The sequence below is a fragment of the Melozone crissalis genome, unplaced genomic scaffold (genome assembly GCF_028551555.1).
Source record: "Melozone crissalis strain CALT ecotype California unplaced genomic scaffold, PUWL_Pcris_2 ptg000016l_1, whole genome shotgun sequence".
Lineage (NCBI taxonomy): Eukaryota > Metazoa > Chordata > Aves > Passeriformes > Passerellidae > Melozone > Melozone crissalis.
This window is the reverse complement of record NW_026535794.1, coordinates 7,401,991-7,426,819: the sequence shown is the minus strand read 5'-3', so window position 1 is coordinate 7,426,819 and position 24,829 is coordinate 7,401,991. Positions and strand designations below refer to the sequence as shown.

The following is a 24,829-nucleotide window of genomic DNA, read 5'->3' as shown; positions in this document are numbered from 1 at the left end:
AGAGGATTTTGAAGTGAGCCCTGCACTAAACAATTCTGGAGCAGAAATCTCCAGAGGTCCCTTTACATTCAGGGTATGTGATCCCACATAGATGACACACAAATGCAAAGCCAACCCCAAAATGAGATGAAATGGCGGAGTAAATCAGGACTACCACAAACATTGATAAAGATGTTAACAGCTTTTATTTCACTGGTGCAAGGCCCATGTGTCACCCACCACTCACCAACAGCAAAACAAAACATCATCTCCTAAAAAACAGTTTCAGAAAATTCAAAACAAAGGAACAGTGGCTATAATAAACTTCATACAATACTGTAAATCACTTTGCATCATCCAAACATGAACAGATCCATTTCTATCATACATGGCTTTATTTTTCCCAAAAAAATATACCAGCACTGATCCAATACATGCCTCACACCTGGAAATGCATAACACCATTCCATGACATTGACAGCTGTTCATGCTTAGAACTAGTCATCAATTCACCCTACCAATATCATAAAATACAAAATGGTATGAAAACCTACATTTACAAAGTACTGTCCCAAATCCTGCAATCTATTCCATTTGGGTAGGTACCTGTATCCATTCCAGCTCCCCTAAAGGCAATGTGGTATTTAGTGCTCCATTGCTAAAGGATTGATTGCAAACTCAGGGCACAAGTGGGAAAGGTTTAGATCTTTCCACAAGCAGTAAAACACTGCCTTATTCTTCAAGATTCAGTTTCAGTAGTATTTGCACAACCTCCTAAACCAAGACTTACCTATTTTCAATTATCTCACATTTAGGAAGAAAGAAGGAAAGGCTCTGAGTAGTCAGCAGAGAAATGGCTGGTACTGAAATGACTTGGGACTGTAAGCTGTGCTTTAGTGCACAATGGTGATCCAAATGCCTCAGAGTTAACCACAACTTGTTTCAGTATTTGCAGTATCTGCTGCCTTCCTCTGCACTGCAAGAGTTTCTTCACCAGCACAGTATCAGAGATCTTATCTCCACTGGATGAGCATTATGACATGACTCCAAAAACGGGATTATGACGACAAATACTAGGGCCATACTCTTCATAGTCCTTCTTGGTGTGACATACTTGGAAAAACTCTGGCTATAAAAATATAAAACAGATCCCCCCAAAAGCATAAGAATGTAAGCAGAAAAAACCAACAAATAAATAACATCTTGGTATTTCTTTAGATTGCAGCTTTACGACATTGTATTACATTTTGAAATATAAAAAAATGAGAAATATTAGGATATGAATACAACTAATCAAGAGAAGCTTTTCTGGTCATAAGACTGCTTTTAAACACAACAGTAAGAAATCCCACTTGGCAGACAGCAATTGCTCCCATTTTCCTGTATTTGCTTCTCTCTTGCAATTCTTCTCTCAACTTAAGACCATTGATTTGAATTCTATATTCCTGAAGTCCTAACTAATCTCTAGTGCTGATTTAAAGAATAAAGGCATTACATTGGAACTATCATATCAAAGCTATTTTAGAATTATGTCAACTCCTGATATCCTTACTTGAGCACTTGGGTAAAGATTCCAGAATGTGACACAGTTTAGGCTGTCACAATGAGAAGTTTAGAACTTAGTACTCAGATCAAATACACCCAGAATTCAACATGCAATAAAAATTAAGAATAACTTTGATGAAGACTTACTGTTGAAGCCAGCATGGAGCCTCCAAACCAAACTGCATAACGCTGCATGTGATGTGTTATCACTTGAACTTCCACTGGTTTGGGCTAAGGAAAACAGTTCATATTTAGTTGGTTTTCAAACTTAACATGGTCAGAACCAGACACCTTCAACTCTCCACTCACATCCCTTATTACCCAGATATGCTCCCCCTAGGAGACCAAGTCATAAAACTCTTCATGATAACTATCATGAAGGACACAAAGTTAAATTCCTCCTGCCTACTGCTCACACATCTCCTAAAAGGAAAACTGCTCACAGTAATTTTACAAAGAGATGTGATCACTGCAAGGCTGCCAGTGCTTTTGACAACACATAAACAAATCCTACTGACTTTACAGCATATTTTCGCTAGTGAGGTGAGAACTTTGAACTTGATTTCTGGCATTAGCCATGTAATAAATGCACCTGGAACACACACTCACTTTTATCCGACCACCACTGAGCTCCTCGCTGAGCCGCAGCCTCGCATCCACCACTCTCTTCAAATCCCTCTGCAGTCGTCGTCCAAAGTCCCTGAACATGGTGGAGCCTCCTGAGAGGACCACATTCTGTGCAGAAATTAGAGACACATTCTGTAAATCCATCTTCAAGCAAGTTTCCCAACAGCCAGCACTGCAGAGGTGGCTGCTTGAATTTCAGCATCATTAGGAAGCTGACAAGGTAGGTAGAACACTTCCAGCAAATCACAGGAAGCTCATGGCTTCCCTACTTTTCTCTTTTGAATATAATTATGTAGAATGGGTTATTACAAAGGAGGATTCCATTAAAAACATGAGCTTGTACTCTACATACACAAAGCAATAGAAATAAGATACTACATCAAGAAGTTTCTCTAGGGACGTTCACAGTAAGCAGTTTTAGCCCTGACACTAAGTAAGGTTCAAGTCTCATAGTACATAGCTAAAAATCTACAAAATCATCTAGAACGCTATTTTTTTTTTAATTTCCAGAGTTCTTGAAAAAGGCACCACACCTTCACAGAGAACTGCAGCACAGAGGAAGGTATGATGCCTCTTCCCTTGCTTGTCTGGTATTACTCAGTTTTCAGAGCAGAACCAAATGCCTCTCAGCCTGGACTTGTGCTTGGATTCTAAAGAGACATTTTAGAATTTCCCAGACCTAATTCTGATCATGTTGCAGCATCCCAGACTAACACAGGAGTAATTTCAAAGGTGGGGGATTCAAAACATAACATTGGTGGCAGCAAAAATGCATTATGATCAGAAAGAAGAACTCATCATGACAAAACTGCACACGTGCCTTTGCACTGTGCTAAACCATTTGACACATGCCCACAAGGAGTTCACTGTACATAGGTCCAAGGATTATCTCTCAGTAACATTTTTTGACACTGCAGAGCAAGACTGTGCACATAATGAAAGAATCCCTGACCCACTGTTTTCAGCCTGCACATGGATCTAAAGAGTCAAAGATATGCCTAATAAGTGTTCAGACTTGCAGGGTGCAGAAATACTTGGATTTTAAGCAACAAATAATCAGGGAAATCTTGTTTGTACCTTGTAAAGTGAGAAGAAAGCTGTTTGTTTTTCATGAGGAAAAAAAAAAGCCCTGCACATCATAAAATCATTACAGTAGGAAAAAGTCATTTCTTCACAGCTTCAGATTATCTACAATATAAAAGAATGCATAACAAGGCAGGTGTGCTTTAAAGAAAAAAAGCACAAGTTTCAATAACATTACTGAAACATTTCCAAAAGGAAAAGAGGAGGACAGAGAAGAGGAAAGCAGCCAGAAATCACAGCTGATCCTAAAGTTAAAGCAGGAGAGAGGGATTCCCCCTACTCTCCCCATACAGAAGAACATCTCTTCCCCTGCATCAAAGTGGTCATGCACTCCACTTGGGAAAAGGAAATTGCTAATGGGCAAAAAGAGACAACAACCAACCTGAGTGATGAAATAGCAATTAAAAAGATGTCATCAGAAAATATTACCTGGAGATAATGAAGTTGGCAAAGAATGTGAAAGCAATAATTCTATTCTAAGCAAATTAAACTTCAAGCATACTCCACAAAGTGGACAATGCTATCACTAAAAATAGATTCCAGAATAAACCAAACAATAATTTTTTTGAATACATCCAAGACCAATTTGTGTAACTACAGAGTTAGCACCATCACTGAGAGGATCTTTCCACCAAGTTATCATTCCAGAGTTAGAGGCTAAGTTACATCTTCTTCAAATTATGACTATTCAAGTACTTCTACACACCAAAATCAGTTCAACAATAACACTGCCCAAGGAGACCAGAAGCACCAAGGTGCAAATGTTGAAAAGATGAGTCACCTCATTATCACCTATCTGGACCAGCCAGGCTAAGCAAAATTCTGGATATATGTAACTAGGTGAACCAACTGCATTTAGAAGATGTTTAATTATACAGTCACAGTTCCCCTGCTCCCTGCACTGCTGTCAGTGCCAGACCAAATCCATGCTAACTCTTTAGCACAAGACTTGTCATGCAGCCTTCAGCAAGTTCTCAACTCAGCAAGCCAGGTCAGAAGCCAGGTACTCCCCACTAACAATGAAAGCAGAATCCATATCCATTCTAAACCTCTCAACCACCACCTTGCAAAGGATACAATAAAGGTAAGAGAAGACAGTCAGATTAAAATAAACAAAAATAAACCCCAAAAAACACTGACCTCCACCCTGACCTCTTAAATATCTTCTCTAGAATAAATCTGAGTAATTCCAATAACTATTTAAAAGTCATAAAAATAAAGCATGCTAAATACATCTGTGGAGAAAGCTCACTAGTGATGTTTGGGTTTTCAGCCTGTCAGAGAATCCTCTGGCCTCCCAGAGAAAGACATCAAAGAAGTTGGGCTTTAAGTATCTGTTTCCAGCTGATTCCTTTAAAGAAGACTTCTTCTGATCTTACTCTGCTCAAACACACTTCAGCTGCTTTAAGAGCTCCAAGCAGCCCACATGTTTCTCAGCTACCACCAATTATCATACCTGCTGATGGAAAGAATCTCCAGCTGGTCTCACTTTTATAGCTAACTGGCTGAACATTTAAGTTGTTTTGAAATAATGTGTTCCCTTAGCAGAGAGGGACAAAGCTCTTCCACACACCTGAAAAAGTTAACCACAGCAAGCAAATAAATGGAAATAGGCTGTTTCTGGAAGGAGACCAGGGAGTGGATACCATTCACAGAATCATTAAGGATGGAAGAGACCTCTAAGATCATCAAGATCAATTCAGAAGGCTGGCAAGAAATTTCTCCCTTCTCATCTGTACCTTTTGCTTTTCTTATAAACTCTGTGGTACTGAGTTTCTCCTTGCATCATTTCTGGTATTATGCCTGTACAATGTAACACTGCAGAGATATGAAATTACGTAGCAAAGCAACCCAGCTCCTGCAACAGAAATCTCTCACTAAATTAAGCTCACATAAGAATTCCAAAGAGTGAAATCAGCTCCTGAAGAACTCAGCACTACCAAACACCAGGTGCTGAACTGGTTTGTGCATCTTCCCACTGCACTGTGGTGTGAGCACACTCTCAGCTGCACACAGCAGACTTTGCAGCACCAAACTGAAAAGCATCCCCTGCTTTTCTGGCAAGTAAGAACAACACATCCCATTTTCCCTTCTTTCCAGCTGACAGCCTAAATTAAAGTTAACATGACATGACCAGACCACCAGAGACATGTAATGAGATCAATATATGACTGTTAATAAAAATTATTATGGGTAAAACCAGGAAGGTTCACAAGCTGAAGCCAAGCACTTCATTAGCAAGTGAATCAATTAAGCTACATGTCTCTGTTAATTTGGTTAAAACAGGGCACTATTTGCCAACACAGTATGGAAAGTATAAGGATAAATATTGTTCATACCAAACAATTAATATAGCACAAAGAAGTAAATTTATTGTGAGAAACACTATTTTAAAAATACATTTACTTCTAATAATAAAGAAATAATTTCTTTTTCCTTAAAATCATGAATTTAACGTTCATTTCACATTTCAAGTCACAGCAAGAGATTCCAGCATGACTTATGGTGGTGCCATTCTGCAGAAATACGCCTGAGACACAAAAGGAACCAGAAAATCCTGCAGATGCACTGAGCTATTGTTAAACCAAGTAGTAGGAGTAATCCTACAAATTTATTTACAGCTGTGATAGGAATAAGCAGGGCTTCTCCTCAGTACTCCTGTGCTACAATGACAGAGTTAATCTCTGGGGGTTTTCATTAAAATACTGCAGGAATATTGCAGCATTCAGGAGGAATGCTGCTGCTTTCCTGTCATGGTGCCAGCAGATGCCATGGCCTGGCAGTGTCTCCACCCTTCCCTCACCCCAGAGCCTCCCCACTCTGCTCTGGGTCAGTAACAGGAATTTCTGTGGTGCTGGAGCACAGACAGCAAAGCCAGTCCTACAGTGCCATCTACCCACCGTGCTGTGCAGCTGGAGCTGCTCTCACACCAAGGGTTTCTATTTACCAGCAAATGAAGTCAGAAGTGGTATCAGGGGGTTTTTACCACCCAGTTTGTCCCTGCACCCAGGACCTGTCCAGTGATTGAGGACAGGCTCTTGTGAGCTCAGCAGTTTACATGCTGAGTGAACACTGACACAACAAGGGCAGCCCAAGTCTCAAATGTAGCAATCAGCTTGACTTTATAATTTCACTGAGTTTTCATTTTGAGAGAGACTAATCTGAGTCCACAACAGCACACCCAGCTAAGAAGTCACCTTCTCTAAGGAAAAGAGCCCGTTTGTCAAAATCTTCTCCCCATGCACCTGTGTTTCCATGGAAAACCTGGATAATTCATCTCAAATAAACACCACACTTACCAATATCCTACACTCCCTCGCCTCATGCAGAATTTTAAACTCAAGAAGTTGGCTTAGAAGCTTGAGGTCAAGGATGTTGTCATTTTATTCAGCATGATCTGAATCACGAATGCTTAGGCATGCTTGGCTAGGACCTTTCAGAGGTATTTCTGACAGAATTTACCTGGCTTCAGATGTCATTCATCTCATATACTCTCTTTCAGGTATTTGTGCTAAAAACACAGCAGAGAAAAGTGGAAAATAAATCAGTTGCTGGGACAGTCAGTGACCCTACACGTCTGTTCTTTATACTGGGAGAAGGCAAGGACCTCAGAACTGTTAATACAGTTCTCATTTAACTCAGGAAGTACCTGGGGAGAGACTCTGGATAAGAAAAAACAAAGATCAAGTCGAGCGTGGAATAAAAGTGATAGTTTCTGAATCTATTACTAACAAAAAATATTGTTTATTAGGATAGCAGCCAGCTTTTAAAACTATTCAAAGCACTTTGTCCACCTCTGAAGTTATTATAACTCAATTCAGGAGGAGACTGTTTTTTGACTCTAAGTGCCAAAAACTCATGTCCTAACTGACAAATGTTAGGACAAGTTTCAGAGCAATTTCAGGTTGAAAAGAGACTTTTAAATACCAGCTAGTGCTGAAAACATTCCACACCAGCATCTGCTGTGGCTGTACCACAGGAGCAGATGCTCATCACTGATCCAAGCTGGGTGTGCAGTAGTTATTCAGAATTTACTGGTGTGCTCACAAGAACCTGAAAGCTGGGGAAGGATCTCATTTTTGTGCAGACCACAGCCCCCATCATGCTACTGCACTCTCCTTGTAATTTCTCTCAATTTCTGAGATATCAGTTATACTGATATGCATTCATATAATTATAAGTCAAGGAAAGGTTGTGGAGTAATATTTTAAGAAAAAAGGAAGCTAAGAAATTCTAAAAAAAAATAAAATATAGAACTAGATGAACTATACACCATTCTTTCCAGAGAACACTAAGGGTGATGGAATGTCTCACTGAGCACCACAAATACAGGATTTTTAGCTGCATGCAGGATGGGTCATTTTTCAGTGGAATTCAACACACAGGAATGATCAACGTAGCCAGGATGCCAAATTGTTTCATCCATATGGTAAGATCCAAAAATTATCTCCTCTGTCATTTCTCATTTCATTTGAGCACTCATTTTAGATTTCAATTTGCTTTCTGAAGCTCTGGGTTTGGAAAAATAAAAAAAAAATAAATTTAAAAAAAAAAAAAAAAAACAAAAACAAAAACATCAAAACCCAGCTCATTTCTTCAAATTTCAATGCAAGTCCCCTGGTTTAAACCCATCCTATCTTTTTCTGTTTTAGCAGAAAGCAATTCATCCCAAGCAATCCAGATCTCCAATTCTGTGTTAGAGAATACAAATCAGTTTTTTCCAAGCAATCACATTAAGATGATGTAATCATGGGAATTAGAGAGTGCATTGCTGGCAATCATTATACAATTAAAAAAGGCATCATCATGTGTGAAAGGATGTTTGTGCTTGGTATTGAACAGCTGCAGGTTATGGGATCTTGTGGAGGCACAGAGAAGCTGACTTCAGCTGTGGGATGGATTTCTAAGGGTGCATCTCCCCCATTCCAGGCCCCAGTGGGATCTGTGAAATGCTCATCAGGCCTCAACCCTGACAAACTGCACTTGGACCAAGCCCTTCTTGAGCTTAACAGAAACACTGTCTGTTCCCAGAACTAACAGGTGTTAAGTGAGAATCTGTCTTTTAACAAACAGCCTTGGAACTTTTTTTCTTGCCCAAATAACAAGTCAAGTGAAATAATATTTCTGCTATTAAACTTTCAAAGAAACTTACCAACTCAAATTGTGGCCAGGAAGGGAAAGTACTATGATTAAAGCCCACTCTCTACAGGTCCTGTAAACAGCAGTTCTAAGTGGAATTCTTTCGAGCTCTCAATTCCCAGAAAATAAGAGGCTCATGTGTATGTCTCAAACACCAATAACTAAATGGCTGTGGAGCCAACTAAGGACTGTTGGTAACAGCAGACAAGAATTGCTGGTAATAACCAGCGACTATTGGTATTAACACACTGTGAGGAAGAACAGGATTTGGCTGGAGAAGAGGGGCCAGGCACACAGAGGGCATTTGTCCATGAGAACAAACCACAACAAAGTACAAGGAATGAGTGGGAGGAAGTTGACATGCACTACAGGGTGGCATTACTGCCACCCAAAGTCCCCAAAGCCCTCCAAACCATTTCCAGAAAGGTCTGAAAGAACAGACCCGCACATGGTAACTAATTTACATGGGAAGCAAGAAATCTGTATTTGGGGCAGAGAAACCTCTCCATAAAAAGGTACCCCCATCCCAGGCGTGCCCCCAGGACCCTGGACATGTCCTTGGTTAGACTGATACAGTTGGATCAACACTGAAACAGGACTGGTGCTTCCTTTTTCTCTTTCTTTCTTTAATTCATCTCTCCCTCTTTAATTCCTGTCTTCCCTTTCACCCTACCCCTTTACCCAAAACCTACTGCTGTGTACTTAGACAGCAGGTCAGGGACTAACAGACCAATTTCTATGCCAAGTGTGTAATTTTATTAATAAACTGTCAGACTCTCTGACTTTTGTAATTTCTTTTGACCAATGAGCATTTACAAATCTTAGATGCTTTCTTCCCTTTAGGTTGGGTTGTCACAGATCTGGCTGAAGTCTTATCAAGGTTCTGCTGGTCCAAACATCAACACAAAGTAAGATAACTGGCTTTGTGAGAGAGATGTTGGTCAGATTAGGAAACAGGGATACTGGCAGTAAAACTCAGAAATACAACAGGACAAAAGATGGGTTGTGGAGCAATGACTCAAAGGGTACATCCCACATAAAACCTGCAATAAGGATACTTTTGTGTATTTTCTGCAGGAACACTGAGGAAGAATCCAAATTCATTTGATGGAAACTCAGCTCCAAAGCACAGGCCCTTGGCTGGCCACCACCCAGCACCATGGGAATTGAAACTGATAAACCTCAGAGAGAAAGCATGAGTGGAATATTTCTGCATCCATACACTGTTTTATCACTGAGAACAAGGGATGCTTATCCCTTTTAAGTGACCTTGCTTCAAGAAGATAGCAGCTATTACCATTAATAACTACTGACATCTCTCAGTACAGTGCATTGGTAATTGTGAAGCATTATTTTAATTCAGCAAGTATAATGAAAAACAGAAAAAAAGGAAAAACAAAGCCTCAATCAGGGGCAAGCCAAGGGAAAGTTATTTGTCTACTGATTATGATGAGGCAGAAGAAACTTTACCTCAAATTTTAAACACCACCTTCTAATCAGTACCAAACCCTACCCTACCAAGCAAAGAATCTGCTCTGAGGAAGCTTTGGTGTTTCAGATAAAAAGCAGAGAACCCTAAGCACAACCACACATTAAGGGGCTCCTAAACCCTGCTGCTACCTAAGCTTGAAGTCTTTGAAGACATCTACTGCAGAACTGACATATTAATCTGTTAAGTAGTTCCACTTCCCCTTTTATCCTGCCCCACAGACCTGCTCTGCAGTGCTACATCTCATTCTAGATTACAGAGAGTGTTTACCAGGCAAGGAGAAGAGACTGTAAAATTTTAATAGTTACAAATTATCCTGAAACATGACTTAGTTGGAAACTTAATGTTAATGGAGCTACCAATACAGACAAAGCTTGCCATGGACTATTCATGTCAGTATCTTATTTTTATTTTTCACTCCTTAAAGAATCAGGAACTGAAAGTACTCTCTGGACTACACCCTGGGTTTAAGCAGGTTTAAGCTGGCCTAATTGTTCTCTCCTTACATATTTTCAGTTTTCATGTACTTTATAAGTGATGCAGTACTGACTAAACTGCAGACAATGGGCAGATACAAGACAAGACTATGAAAAAAATATTGGGAACCACTACTTAATAAAGCAGGGGAAGGAGGGTACCGAGAGGGGTAATACCACAGTATAACCCTTGAAATGGGCAAAACCAAAAGTCCTTCATGCCCAAGATTTCACTTTAAAAATGTCACATACAAATAACATCCCTCCACCACAGCTCCTCAGGGACAATACCTACCTATGTATTAAGCCTTTACAAAAACTTTTCTTTCAAAACTAAAAAGCAGCAAATATCTAGTAGCATTCAGAAGTGGTACTTTGTTTAATTTCTATCCAAAGTTCACATTTCTCATTGTGGAGGAAGTGGTAGCCATGAACATGCTTCTGACCATGATTCTAGTATTTATTCCTTATAGCAATGTGTTTCTTGTTGATGGAGTGACAGATTTTTTGGTTTTTTTTTTTTTTTTAAAGGAAATAAGTGTAGAAGTTTGGTTTTTTTATTTAGATAAAAAGATATTTTATAGGATTTGGGGGATTTTATTTCAAACTTAAGGATAATTAATTGGAAAGGAGATAAAAAGTTTTGTTTGTGTAATTTATTGGAAAAAGAAGAGAACAAATAAAGTAATTGTTTTTGTGAGGTGTTTTACCAGGAGCAAGGAACTCCTGCACCGGGCTTGGTTTTTCTTTATAAAGAAAAACCTTTATATTTTGCCTTTTAATAAAACTTTTTGTTACCAACACTACTGTCACTGACATGTTTTATGAAAAATTCTTTTGCCAGGATTTCTTTTCCTGGGAAGCTTCAGCTTCTCCATGTTTTGCTCCTCTGGAATGTGATTTGGAGAACTGTTTACCCAGCGTGTGAATTGTTTTTAATTAATGGCCAATCACAGCCAGCTGTGTCAGACTCTCTGAGTCCGTCACGAGATTTTATTGTTCATTCCTTTCTAGATTTCTGATGTCTCCTTTCTCTTTCCTTAGTATAGTTTTAATATATAATTTCTTTTCATATAATATAAAATCATAAAATAATAAATCAGCCTTCTGAAACATGGTGTCAAGATTCTCATCTCTCACCTCATCCTGGGGACCTTCAAACACCACCACACTTAATCACAAAAGCCATCCTGGTAATTTTTATGCTGTCTAAAGTAGCTGAGCTATCTTGAGTGTGAAATATACCTCCAAAAGCTTCTGAGATCTGTCTTGAAGAGACTCCTATTGCAATTCCTTAAATAAATGACGTGAACCCACCAGGGAAAGGCCATACCTTGTATAGCGGCCGCCGGACGTCGATGGGACAGTTCTGTATCACCTCATCCACTACATCCGAAATGGACTCCATGAAATCAGGGTTGGCAAACTAAAATGAAACAGAACAGGCATTAGATTTTTTTCATCCAAAGAACAGAGAAATTAAAAAGGCAGAAATAAGACTGTGGAGAGACTTTATAATAGGGGATGAGTGGGAGTTTCAAGTCTTGCTCACAATTTATTCTACATTAAAACAAACACTTCTCTGCAAAGGAAATGAGAATTTCTTTTTTCTGCTAAGAAAATCAGATTCTTCTCCTTGGTCAGAAATTCACTGTTTACAATTTAGGCACTATGCACTTTTATTGCCTGCAAGATGAGTTTGAGTTTTTCTGCAATATTAAACACACTGTTACCACTCACTGTGGTCCTGCCTTTCCTTTCAAGTGAGATTAGAAACACCAGTGGGCAAATCCGAATGCTTCTCTGCAAAAAGACTTCAATGCTACTATAATACTTCAGTTAAATTCCCACCAAAAAATCAGATTTTTTTCCCAAGCCCAGGAAGTATCCAATGTTCAAGAAAGTATAAATAGTCTAAGATTTTGAGTGAAAGCCTCCATCAATGCAAACAATGCTAATGTACAATGAACACAATGCTAATGTAAATTTCTGCATTTATAAAACTAGAGAGTTAAGAGTTGCTAATGCTAGAAAACAGTCTAGTGGAAATTTTCCACTTAAGCTTTAAAGTAAAGAACTGGTAAAAGCCCACTTTTTTTTCCTTTCAGAGGGTAAACTCTAAAAAATTTAATTAATTACCAATATATAATAATACATTATTGTAGATATATTATAAGCTTTAGTGTACAAGTATGTGGGATTTAAATTCAAAACAAGATGAGGTATCTACATGGATGAACAAATAACAACAGTCAAGCATAACAAGTATACACTGAACTGAGAGAAAAATACCAAAGGAAGTTGGCTTGGAGATCAGGAGCCCTAAGAATGATGGGGGCACTTCCCAAGAATTCAAAATAACTTCCACAGTAAGAATGAATCATGCAAGAAGCAAAAAAATGAAGCCACATAAACCAAAAAGAGAAGCACTGAGTTTTCATCTGAATGAACTATAGCCTGAAAACTCCTGAGCTCTCCATAAAGTTATTGATAAAACAGCAGGGAAAAAGGAGTAAGTAGGAATGAGAGTTGGGGTATAACATCATCCCAGAACAGGAACAACAGAACTGAATGTAAAATTGCAGTCTGCCAGCCAATACAGTATGGTTGGAGAACGGCAAATAAAATCTCTAATTTAAAAGGTAGAGAAATAATCTGGACAGCCACAAACCCCAAGACCTAACTCCAGGAGTATTACAGACTTCAGGAAAAAATTCTGTAAATTGAAAATAGGAAAAGATTACAAGACAGCTTTATCAAAGGCAGCTTTTACCTAGCTAAGCTGCTACCCTTTCAAGTGAGGAGTTAATGAAACACAACAAGAAGTTCTCCTTGGATGCACTACATATCATCTATTATATTTTTCTTGTCTAGGAAGTCAGTTCAGGTTTGGGTGGTTTTTTTCAATACAGCATCAAGAAACTACCAAGAAATGAAAAAAATGGAAATTGGTTCTTTATCCCATTCCCAACAGTCTTTTTAGAGACTATGGAGAGAAACTCTTGAAATGATGTCTGACATGGGATTCAGTGCTTCTCTGTTAAATCACATTGGTAAACAGCAGGGAAGAAAAACTATTTAGCACAGAGATTTAATACTGGCAGAAGATCAGATGGCTACAAATTGACCAAAGAAGATTACAGCTGGAATTCAAACAAAAGGTAGCAGAAAGAAGCTTTTTAATATTCTTCCAACGAGGAGGCTAGAAAAAAGGAAACTTCACCAGTATTGATGTGGATTTTAATAAAACTTTTTAACAGTATTACAGACTATGGGTGCCTGAATAAGTCAAACTAAGTGTGCAGGAATGGAAAAGACATGTATTAAAACCTGACTCCTTCCTCTCAACAATATCCTGAAACTCACTCAAACTGAACTATAAGAAATCAGAGAGATGAGGTACAGTAATCCTCCTCAGAATTGCACATACTACTTATGACCACACCAAGAGAGATTTCAAGAGATTTCCTTCAAGGATGAATTTATCATCCATGCCTTACAGACTGACTCAGTATCTAAAGTCTGTATCCAATATAAAGGCCATGCTTAGTAGTACCCAAAGGGATTGGCAGCATACAAAGTATAAAGGCAGACTTTGTGACAGTGTTCACAGGGGTCCCAGGATGAGGGAAGAGACGAGGATCTGACTCCGTGTTTCAGAAAGCTTGATTTATTATTTTATGATACATATTATATTAAAACTATACTAAAATAATAAAAGAAAGGATTTCATCAGAAGGCTAGCTAAGAATAGAAAAATAAAGAATGATAAAGGCTTGTGTCTTGAACAGAGTCCAAGCCAACTGACTGTGATTGGTCATTAATTAGAAACAGCCACATGAGACCAATCACAGATCCACCTGTTGCATTCCACAGCAGCAGATAATCAATGTTTACATTTTGTTCCTGAGGCCTCTCAGCTTCTCAGGAGGAAAAATCCTAAAGAAAGGATTTTTCATAGATGTCTGCGACAAGACTTGTTTAAAGTGATGTTGAAAGAGGAAAATGCTATACAAAAACTGTGAAATGAAACAATTACTTCTCAAGTTCAGATTGAAAGAGGAACAGAACAAGATGTTTTAAACATTAGACTGTACACCACAAAACCACTTTTCTGCTGTGCTGACATTACCTGTGAGTGCACCTGGCTCGTGTTCAGGAGACTCACTGGCCCCTCACTGCCACGGGATGGCGCCCAGGCACCGGCAATGGCACAACTGAGCACAGCTATTCATTCCCTGCTCTTACCTCGGGATGGAAGAAGATTTCTGGCCCGAGGAACCTCTCATAGCCAACATCGATAACAAACTTGGATTTGTTGATGGCGTTGATGCCCGTGTATTGTTTGATCCACCTGCGAGAGTCCCCGTCGTACTTGGCAAATTCCTTCACGATGTCGGGGCAAATGTAACAGTATTTCTCCTGTTGAGAAACACCAGGGGTTAAAAATAGCTGAAATCATTAGTTCGTCAGTGAATTAAAGTGCAACACAATCAGAAAAGAAAAATGTGAGCATTTTTACAGATGGAGCTGTTGAAGGGACTTTCCCACCCAAATCACTGCTGAAGCCTCAGCCCCACAAGGCACGAGGCCCATTTGCTTCCAAAGGGCTGCACACGCTGACTCAGCTACATTTGCCTCTCCCAAAATGAAAACATCACCAACAATAAAGAATTTCAAGGGCAAGCTTGCACTGCAAGAGCAGGCCTACACAGTGACCCTACTTTTTTTTTTAAAGTTCTATTACAAAGCAAATTTTAAACTACTCCAAGTTGAAATGCTGATTTAAGCTGTGGAACATACTCACTCCAAATAGCCCAGCATGAATATTTTTTTTATTTTCTTCCTCTTTCTCCTTCCCCCACACTTGATTGGATAAATCACCAGAAGCTGGTGTAATTATAATACACTGCCAACATCTGCATTTTTAAGAGAGCCACTGGCAACTTACTAGAGCTAAAAAAATCAGCTCATAGAGATTTACTATGTATTTATTAAGAGATAAAGGAGGATGTACCTTTATGGCTTTTGCTGTCTCCAGAGATTGTTCAGGAGGAATTCCTACCTCCCTTTCCCTTAGAAGCTGTTGAATAAAGTAAGTAATATCTCTACCTGCAATAGGAATATGTTTGATGCAACTTCCAATTACATAGCCTTCTGCCTATGTAGGAGGAGAGGAAAAGACATATTTAAGAGGAAAACTTACTGTGTATCAATAACTAACATTCATTTTTATAATACTCTGGTTTCTATTAAAAGTAAAATATTGAAACTGTAAAATCATTCTAAAAATGTGCACCTCACTGCAAAGTGAATATATTTTTTATTTAAAGACCTTGATTACCACATGTAAACAGATATTGACTATCTTATAGATACACAAGTGATAAACTTGTCAGTCAGATCTGTACATATTAGTCAGATCTGATGGTTCCTTTATGGTATCATCAGAAAAGCAAACATAATATAAGTAAGCTATGGGTGCTCTGCTTAGGAGTTAAAAATTATTAGAAAAGTATAAAATTAAATTTCTCAGACAAGAAAAATCACATAGGAATAAAAAACTCAAACAGAAATAGGATCTTACAATAAGCACAACAAAAATAAGAAATCTACCTGCTGAATTTTTAAGGATGCATTTACTGAAAACACTTATATTGCTGGGCCACATTATTTCTTCCCTTGCTTTTTTTTACACTTTTCAGAGTTTCACATAGTAAATGCTGTTTGCTCAGCATTGCCCATATGACAAAACACTGAGAAGATCAAGTTAACACCAAAATGGAAGATAAAGGGAATCAAATTTTCATTTCTAATATATCTCATCATTCAAAGACACAGTATGGTTCAAAAATACACAAAATGACATCAACAGATGTCAGTATGCACAGATAACTCTGTATTATCCTCACATAACTAAACTGATGAGATTGATCATATACAAGAAGAGGTGCTTATATAAATTTGTAGTTGTTTCCACATAAGCAGAGTGGAAACAATAAAATACAATAAATCATATAAAAAGCACACATTACCAGATATATTAAAGTCGAAATGCAGGGTGCTCTTTCATTCAGAGGCACAACCCAAAAAAGTTAGGACACTTCTTGTCAGACACTCTTGGCATGCAGAAGACATAAACCCATGATAATCATTGATATTTAAGAGAACTGAGGCATCACAGTAACAGAAGGTAAAGTTTTACACAGAAATAGCCTTTTAAAAGCTGGATTGATGGTTCCTTACTGTGGCTTTCCTGTGGTCTTCAAGCTAAACTAACACACAATGGAATACATACTTTTGCAAGGAAAGAAGTCCCAGCCAACACTAAAAATTTAAAAATAAGGTTTCCTTTGGTGCTTCTTATTTAAATGTACAGGAAACAAACCCCGCCCAAAGCAGTGCTGATTTCAGAGTGCATGCTGCTCCTTACCACGGGGATGACGTGGGTCACTCCGTCACCGCTGTCGATGACAATCCCAGTCAGAGTCCTCTCCCCAACCTGCCGTGATGTCCAGGAGGCAGCTAAGGCCAACACTGCCTACAGCACAGAGAGTTTGTATTTAGAAGCAGGCAGAGTGCTCTAATTGACACTCCCAAAAAGTACAGTTTCAAACATTTTACACACGTGCCTACAAAAGACCAAAACGCTGCAGTCGTTTTCTACTTTAGAAGAACGCATTCACTTTGTTCACCTGCACAGCAATGTAGAGTCCTGGGATGTTAAATGATTCAAACATGATTTCTGCAAGATATTCTCTGTTTTCTGGTGTGTTCAGTGGAGGCTCTGTCTGCAAAAACAAAGAGTTTTGAAAAAACACCTCGATACGATCCTGCCTTGATTAGTTTGGTATCAAGCTAATCAAACTTTTGGTGATCAAACTTTTGGTAATCAAACTTTTTAAATCCTCGGTGCACTCAAAATAAAAAATTTAAAATAGAATTTAAACAGTGTTTGAAGCTTTTCAAAAGCAACAGCTGACCTGCAGTAGCCTGCATCACAAAATTTACAGAATAGAGTTATAATGCAGCTTTAAAGATTCGTTTTCTCCTCCCAAGCCAAACTCTGTCATTGCTAGAGAAATAAGACACTGTGAAAAATCCTCCAGCAGAGCTAATTGTGCTTGGAGTGGTATTTGGTTTTCCTCTTAAAAAACTATTTCCTTACCAGGCCTCATTAACTCACCATCAAAAAGTAGTGATCCTCAGGCTCAGCTCGAAGGTACTTGAAGATGACTTGTTCCATGAACCTCTCCATGAGGTCCCAGTCCTCCACAATCCCATGTCGGATAGGCCACTGCAAGAGCAGAACTTGTCAGCACTGGATGATGCAAGGACAAAGAAACCCAGCAGCAGGAACAGTCTGACACCTCGTCTCACAAACCCATCTTGACTTGAATTCAGAGGCACAATTCAAATTTACCTCCTGCTCCCAAGTACTTCCAAGCCCAATTCTACCTTGCAGGACCAGCAACCAGAATCCAGACTCTACTCCTGTTAGTCTGTAGCAGAACTGTGTTTTTTAACCTCTATTTGTATAAATTTTATCACTTAAAAAGTTGAGAAGCATACTTGGCTTCAACATGCTTTTCCATATTATAAAAAGAAATAAAGACCATATAGGCTATATATTTTTCACCTAAAATTTCTGGCAGGGATGATGTTTACATTTTGTTCAACATTAAGAACATAGCTGACATTTAAGTAACACAGAAGGATGTATAAAATATGATTTTTTTCCACATAGTTCATAAGCCAGTAACGTTTTGTAAGTACAAGAAGTCCTTTACTAGGGTATGGAAAATATGATTCACAGAAAAGCTGCATTGAAGACAGCCCTTCACAAAACAATTGTGACTTTCCCTGAAGCAAAAGTATCCAACACATTTCCCAGTTTGTGTGCCATGTTAAAAGGGTACACTTTTAGCAAGAATTTAAATATTCAGTGTATATGACTATTTTAATAACTCAGAATTTTGAAAACTGAACAGCTGCACCGTATCAATGAATATTTACACAAACACCAACCACACAAGACAGAACTAGGAAAACAGGTATCTAAAAAAGGGTAAAGCCATGAACCAAATCATGCAGCTTTTTAAAAAGCAATAAAAATACTTTACAAAAAATGCAAACGTGTTTTGAATGGCAATCCAGAAATCCTTGAACATTTTATCATAAAAATTTGAGACTTGGAAAAAGCTGTCAAAGTCTCTTGAATGCTCACCTTTGTAGCATAGGTAGGTTTATCTATGGCTTCATCTCCTATGAAAAAGTCCAGATCATCAACACCTTTCATTACCCTCCTCTGAGCCTGGTCCCCCACTTTGGCTGACTCTCGGATTGCAATACCTTAAAATAAACCAAAAACACAAATCAAAACAAAATTAAAACAGTTAAATACCGAGTGATGAATGTTTATTTACTTAAGGATTCTTTTCCAGAAATAAAAATTGGGATGTAAAAAGCAGAAATCATGTAAGTGATCTACTGGCAAGCCAATAGAGCCAAGTTCATTCTCATTGCATGCTGCAGTATTCTGGTCACCCATCTCTCATTATTGCACCTAATAAATCACAGAAAATACTGAAAATGCATTTTGTTACAGACTACAGCAGTCACTGAACCTGTACAAGTGCAGCATTCCAGTAAGCAACATGATTTTCTGAGTTCCAACTCTAGAATAAAGACAAAGAGCACAGGAGAAGAAGAAAATAAACTGTGTATTCAAAAATAAGTATTGGAGTCATTATCCTGGTTGGTGAGAAAGAGGAAAGAGGGAGGGGAGAAATCAATTTGCAGGGCTACAGAGAAATCTCTGGAGACACTTATGCTTCCCATTAGCAGCCTTCAACTATCACTAAAATTATTAGATGATGGCTGCTGTAGGCAAGAAGATGAGACAGCAAAAATCAAATCTGGGGCAAGCTAAAAATAAAAATGGAATGAAGTACTGCTAAAATGTAACCTTGTTTATATAGTTTTCTTTTAATAGGTCATAATCAGGGTCCAAAAAACATATAGCAGAAAATGCAGAGTAGGCAGGCATCATCCACAAACACACCAAATACTACTAGCACCAAAAAATGACTCACAGGCAAACAATTCTTTTGGAAAAACATCTATCCCCTAACAGGTTTACAGTTGTATAAAACAGGATTTATATCAAAATCACAGGAAATCCCTGCTATCCCATTTCTTTAACATAAGACATTTAAATCTTTACCAGTAGTTTAGGTTTCACATTTTACAATATTTAAAACAGTGAGACTGTAAGCAGTACTGCAGCTACACCTGGTGAAGAACTGTGTCCCCTTCACTTCTCTGGCCACCAATTAGCTTTATAACCTCCTTATCTTTATATTTTTCCCATGAGTAGCTACAAGGTTGTCTAGATGCATTAATAAGTAGTTAATTGGCAAAGTTTACAAAAAGTAAAAAGCAGTGTTTAACATAAATGGAGGTAACAGATGCCATTATAAATGTAAATATACAGTTAATACTACTATTTATATATATATTATACATATATATACAGCATTTCAGAAAAACTATTAATATATCAATTAAAATCAAGAACACCAGAAAAGTATAACATTTTAAACAAGTTTAACACACACAAAAAAAATTAAAGAGTAAATCTGTTCAACAAAAGCATGTTAAATGTGCAAGAACATTTTAATTGGCAAACACACACCCAAAAGGAACATTTTCTAATAGGAACAACTTTTTTGAATATTAAACTGTCTACAGTCCCAGACAATGTAAATAAGGCAGACACCACCTGCACTTTAGTACTTAATTTGATTGGGAGCCTTCCCCCAGATTATCCAGGCTGTAACCATGGTGTCAGGTAGACAGGAGGTAAATTGCATTCTGTCTACTCAAAGAGTCCTGGCCAAAAAATAATGGAGATAAAAAGGAAATTGGACTGGAGTTCTCTTCATCTTTGTCATAGCAACCAAGAGCTGGTTTAATGAGCAACAGTCCCAGCTAACTGCAGACAAGGAGCTCTGTTTAGCTACACTCCAGCCAAGGATGCTAACAGGGTGAATATCACTTCCCAGATGGACACAGCACTATGAGGGCTGAGTTGGGAGTTGGAAGCACGTAATTTAATCCTCAAAGTGCTCAGTGACAGCAATGGATGTTATAATTTGGAGACAAAAAAAAAAAAATCAACTCACATGATGGGATAATGAACTGAGGTTCTGTATTTCCTGCATAGCCAAGCTTCGTATACCTAGGGGAAAAAAAAAAATATCACCAGGTTATTAGATGCAAAAACATGAGGAAAAAATAGTTTCAATTCACTCCACTTCTTAAAGTGAAGGTGAAACATGCATCACATGCCCTGTCCATATTTTCTGGGTTATGCTTTCAAGTACCATCCTGCTGAAAAGAAAACTCAAAGTGATAAATATTTAGGTGTTAATTTATTTTTCAGACAACTTCAGCTTACAAATTTTTCTAGTGTTATTCAGAACTATCAAGTCTGAAAACTCCACTCTTCCTTTTTCCATCGTGTTGACCAGCTATGACAAAGGACAGGTAGGTCACATTGCACCCTTTGTGAAAATTTAGGGCCACACAGGTTTTACCCTTCAGTTATCATGACCAAAGAGAGCCTTACACTTTACATATTTGTTTAATATTCTCAAACACAGGAAAATGAGAAATAATACAGTATCACAAGTATAAACCACAGGAAAGAACTCTTGTTACAATCCTGATACAATTCCCTTTCAGGCCTTGAACAAACCACTCCCTTTGTCACAGGTATATTATCTGTGTGTGATAAAAGACAAATACTACACCAAAGCAAGCCTGCACTGATGAAATGCTTTAGAAATGGGCAGCAGATGGTACAAAGCATTGATCATTTCTGACAATATACATATAAGATCTATTTTAACAGTTAAAGGCTTGAGAGGAAAGAAGGGGGAACAAAAAAAGTAAAGAGATTTTCACATAAAACCTAAAAATTTCTACAGGTGTTAGTGGCTGCAAGCTACTCCAGGTCTTTAGAAATAATTAACATCCCAGACTGTGAAAAACAGCTCTATTTCCTAGGGGAAAAAAAAAAGAAAAAAACCCACAATGACAACAAAATCCACATCAGAAACTGTTAAAAGAAAAACCAACCCAACTAAATTGATTGAATGCTTGCAGAGACTGATGTCATTCTTGAGTACTGCCATTAGCTTGAAACAAAGTAAAGCAGCAGCAGGGTTTGAGGGAAATCAGCATTGTTCACATCATTTTTACACAAAAAACCATAAAGCCATGATATTCTTAAATGAGACCAATCCCAGTCTAAGTCCTAAAGTGAATTTAAAGTCTTTGTCTGCATCCTGCTCTCAATATTTGCAAATAATATTATGCCATGGCCAAAGAAGAGGTTTGCATCTTCATTAGCAGCTTGAAAAGTAGGTTCCTCTTTACAGAGTATTTGGTATAAAAATACTCATTAAGGATCACAGTTGTCTTAGATAAAGGAATTAATCTAAATTGAATTATCAATGACCTTGGACTTAAATATTTATATTTCAACTTCTCTTCAAAGCTATAGCTTCAATAGACTTCAAACAATAGTTAAAAAGCCATTCCCCCAAGGCTAAGAAGACAAGGACTGTGTTTTGGAGGCAAGGGTTTGCTGGGTTTTTAATCATCATTATAGACATATGCTTTCAGTCTAATCCAAATTGTTTATGCACACTTGCTGTGGCTCTCAGAAAAACATAATCAGGATGTTAAATTAGACTGACTGTAAAGGAGGACATTACTAGCAAAAGTTCTTTTTGTGATTATTATTGCATAGATTCCTCACATTTTAGAATGAGCCCTACCAAGGGAATATTGCTAAAACATAACAAGCAACAACAGGAGTTCCACTGGGATTTAAGACCAGTACAGGCCACTTCCTCTTATTTCTCTCTCTGAAATGAATCATGACTAAATGAACATAATGAAAACCAAGGAAAACATTTTTATTTGTTTAAAAGACCTAGTTTCAAGACTTAGAAATGAAAACTAGGCAGAAACATAATGAAAAAAAGCCTTTCAAGCCTCAGGGACAAAACCCAAGGATAATACACATACATATATATACTTTTCATACAATTTTTATATATTTGTGTGCATGAATAAACTAAAAGGTTCCTGCAGTCTAACCAGAACTCATTTCTTAAAGTAAAGTTTGGCCAAGAGGTGAGTTCAGTTTGCCATCTTTTCCCCCTCAACACAGATGCTAAACTCACACCCACTCACAGAATTAAAAAAAGAAAACACTCTCTAAAAGTCAATTTGGGCTACCAGTCTGCAGGAGCTTCACCTTCCCTCTCAAGAATGGATCAGATCCCCCTACCAGGGTAACTTGCAAAGTTACCAAACCCCTACAGCTCAGTATTTTACAGATTCATTTTTAACCTGGGTTAATTCTCCTACTAAAAAACTACCAAATAAGTTTATTTCTCAGTATCATGAAAAAAATTATCTTCAAAGAATTAATCTCACAGAAGGTAACATATGGAAAGATTTCTATTGCATGTCATTAATCCATGAAAGACTAATGCTAAAACAAAGTGAATAACTAAATTCTCAGTTCAATGGTGAAGCAAGTAAGCAGGAAAACAAAATCTGTTAAAAAAGAAAATCCACTTAGAGATCCAAACAAGAGACAGACTGGAACAAGAAGCCACATTTCAGGCGTTTTTGACAAAACCAAATGGAAGGGAAACTCAAATTTCTCCCAAGACCACTCAGGAAGAGAAGGAAAATAGATTATGCATTTGTGCAGCTCTTTGCTCTCCAGGAGCCTCAGGACATGGCAGACTTGGTCCCAGATCTCTGCTGTGCCCAGCAGGACCCAAACTCATTCCACCTCTCAAGGGTACATTAAAATGTTTGGGTGACCCATTTCCAGCACCTCCTACAGAAAATACTCCCTTTCCCACATGATATTTAAATATTTACTGAACAGAAAGGCTCTGGACTTGAACAGTTGCAGAGGGTACCTGGTCTCCAGTCCCTTCTCCAATGAATATTTAAGCATCTAAAACATAGTTTTCTTTCTCCTGGGTTACAGCCTAGCAGACTAATGGTAATGCAACATCTTGTGATCTGTAAAATTACAGAGACAGCTGTAGTGGAATGTGTAGATAATCAGTATTCCAACTTAATTTCATTAAAAGCAGCAATTTGTTGCCAATGAGAGAGGAACCTACTGGAAACAGGCCAAAATATAGGATACTGCACTAAAAATTAGCAGAAAACTGATCCAAGAGACTAAGGCTTTTTCATGCAAGGAGATTTGGAGGACTACACATTTGGTTTTAAATCTCTGGAAATTACATGCTGTTGAAACAAGCAATTTCTAAAAATAGTGTGGTCTCTTTCATACTGTTTTGACCAGGTGAAGAGTTCATACACAAACCAGTTTCACAAACCTTTGCGTGAGGATTGGTCATCCTAAGTCTGTTCCCTTCTGAGGTCCCACCAAGAGGAAAGATGGAAGAACTCACATCAAGAATTGACTCCAAAGATACAGAAATGGACTGCACTTGGAAGCAGATGCTGCACCCTCAACCACTTTAGAGATAAATGTTTAGGAAAATTCTTCCCAAAGCAGGAGAACAAATCACAAACTCAAGCAGTTGCTTTATCAATCTGAAAACACAAGACATCCAATTTTTCCCTGTACAAGTATGCAAAAGAGCAAAGCCCAAATGCAACCATTTTAGCATTTGATCACTCTCTATTGCCTTTTTGGTCCACATCTTTAAAACTATGTGTTACATTCACACAAAAAAACTTCTGAAAAGATAAATATGAAGCAACTAAAAATAGCAGGATGCTTTGAGAAAGTCCTGTAAACAAACAAATAGCCTCTGTAAATAGAACACTTTCCCTGACAGCTAAAAGGCTGAATAACCAGGCTGCTGCTGCCAGAACACCTGTGATGCCAGGCTGCCACAGCAGACTCCATTATCATCATTACAAGCATGTCTGAGGAACTTGCAACACAAGTTCTTCATGAAGGTTTGGAAAAGCACTTTTGAAAACAAGGGATGGGAATGAAGAAGACATGAAGGAGAAAATATCAAATAGGGAAAAAAATAATCTATTTTGTCTGCACAATTTACCCAAGAGCTTTTCAAAAGCAGCCACTGTAAGAATAAAGAGTACAGCAGAGCCATTGGGTTCCTTGAGAAAGTCTAGCAGTTTACAGGACTGAAGCCTGTGATTATAAACAACAGTTAATTAACTCAAACTCCTTAGTCCCAGAACAGCAATTACAATAATGCCTGTTCAGAAATATAGTAAGAGAGGGGAAACATAGCATATTCTGAGGCTCCAGCAATCTTTAATGGCAACATCATGAAAAAACACCTTGAGCTTCAAGTTTTAAGACGCAGTCCAGCTCACTTCTCCCAGAAATCAAGTATTTACCTCTAAATTCATGAGTAAGACTTTGCCAAAGTACTTTCTC

At 38.0% G+C, this 24,829-nt stretch overlaps 1 protein-coding gene across 2 annotated transcripts in view; it reads right to left on the bottom strand.

Moving 5' to 3' along the window:
- Positions 1–166: 166 nt before the first annotated feature.
- The window catches only part of ACTR3B (actin related protein 3B), a 103,473-nt gene continuing 78,810 nt past the window's right edge, over positions 167–24,829 (bottom strand). For both annotated transcript variants that reach the window (XM_054273851.1, XM_054273850.1), the window contains exons 2-12: positions 20,526–20,581; positions 18,566–18,690; positions 17,525–17,635; positions 17,034–17,129; positions 16,772–16,879; positions 15,356–15,499; positions 14,587–14,760; positions 11,672–11,764; positions 2,134–2,259; positions 1,672–1,755; positions 167–1,108 (exon numbers count right to left, since the gene is read on the bottom strand). In XM_054273851.1, the coding sequence (XP_054129826.1) occupies positions 1,013–1,108; positions 1,672–1,755; positions 2,134–2,259; positions 11,672–11,764; positions 14,587–14,760; positions 15,356–15,499; positions 16,772–16,879; positions 17,034–17,129; positions 17,525–17,635; positions 18,566–18,637 (1,104 nt within the window). In that variant the 5' untranslated portion in view covers positions 18,638–18,690; positions 20,526–20,581 and the 3' untranslated portion in view covers positions 167–1,012. The remainder of the gene's footprint in view (positions 1,109–1,671; positions 1,756–2,133; positions 2,260–11,671; positions 11,765–14,586; positions 14,761–15,355; positions 15,500–16,771; positions 16,880–17,033; positions 17,130–17,524; positions 17,636–18,565; positions 18,691–20,525; positions 20,582–24,829) is intronic.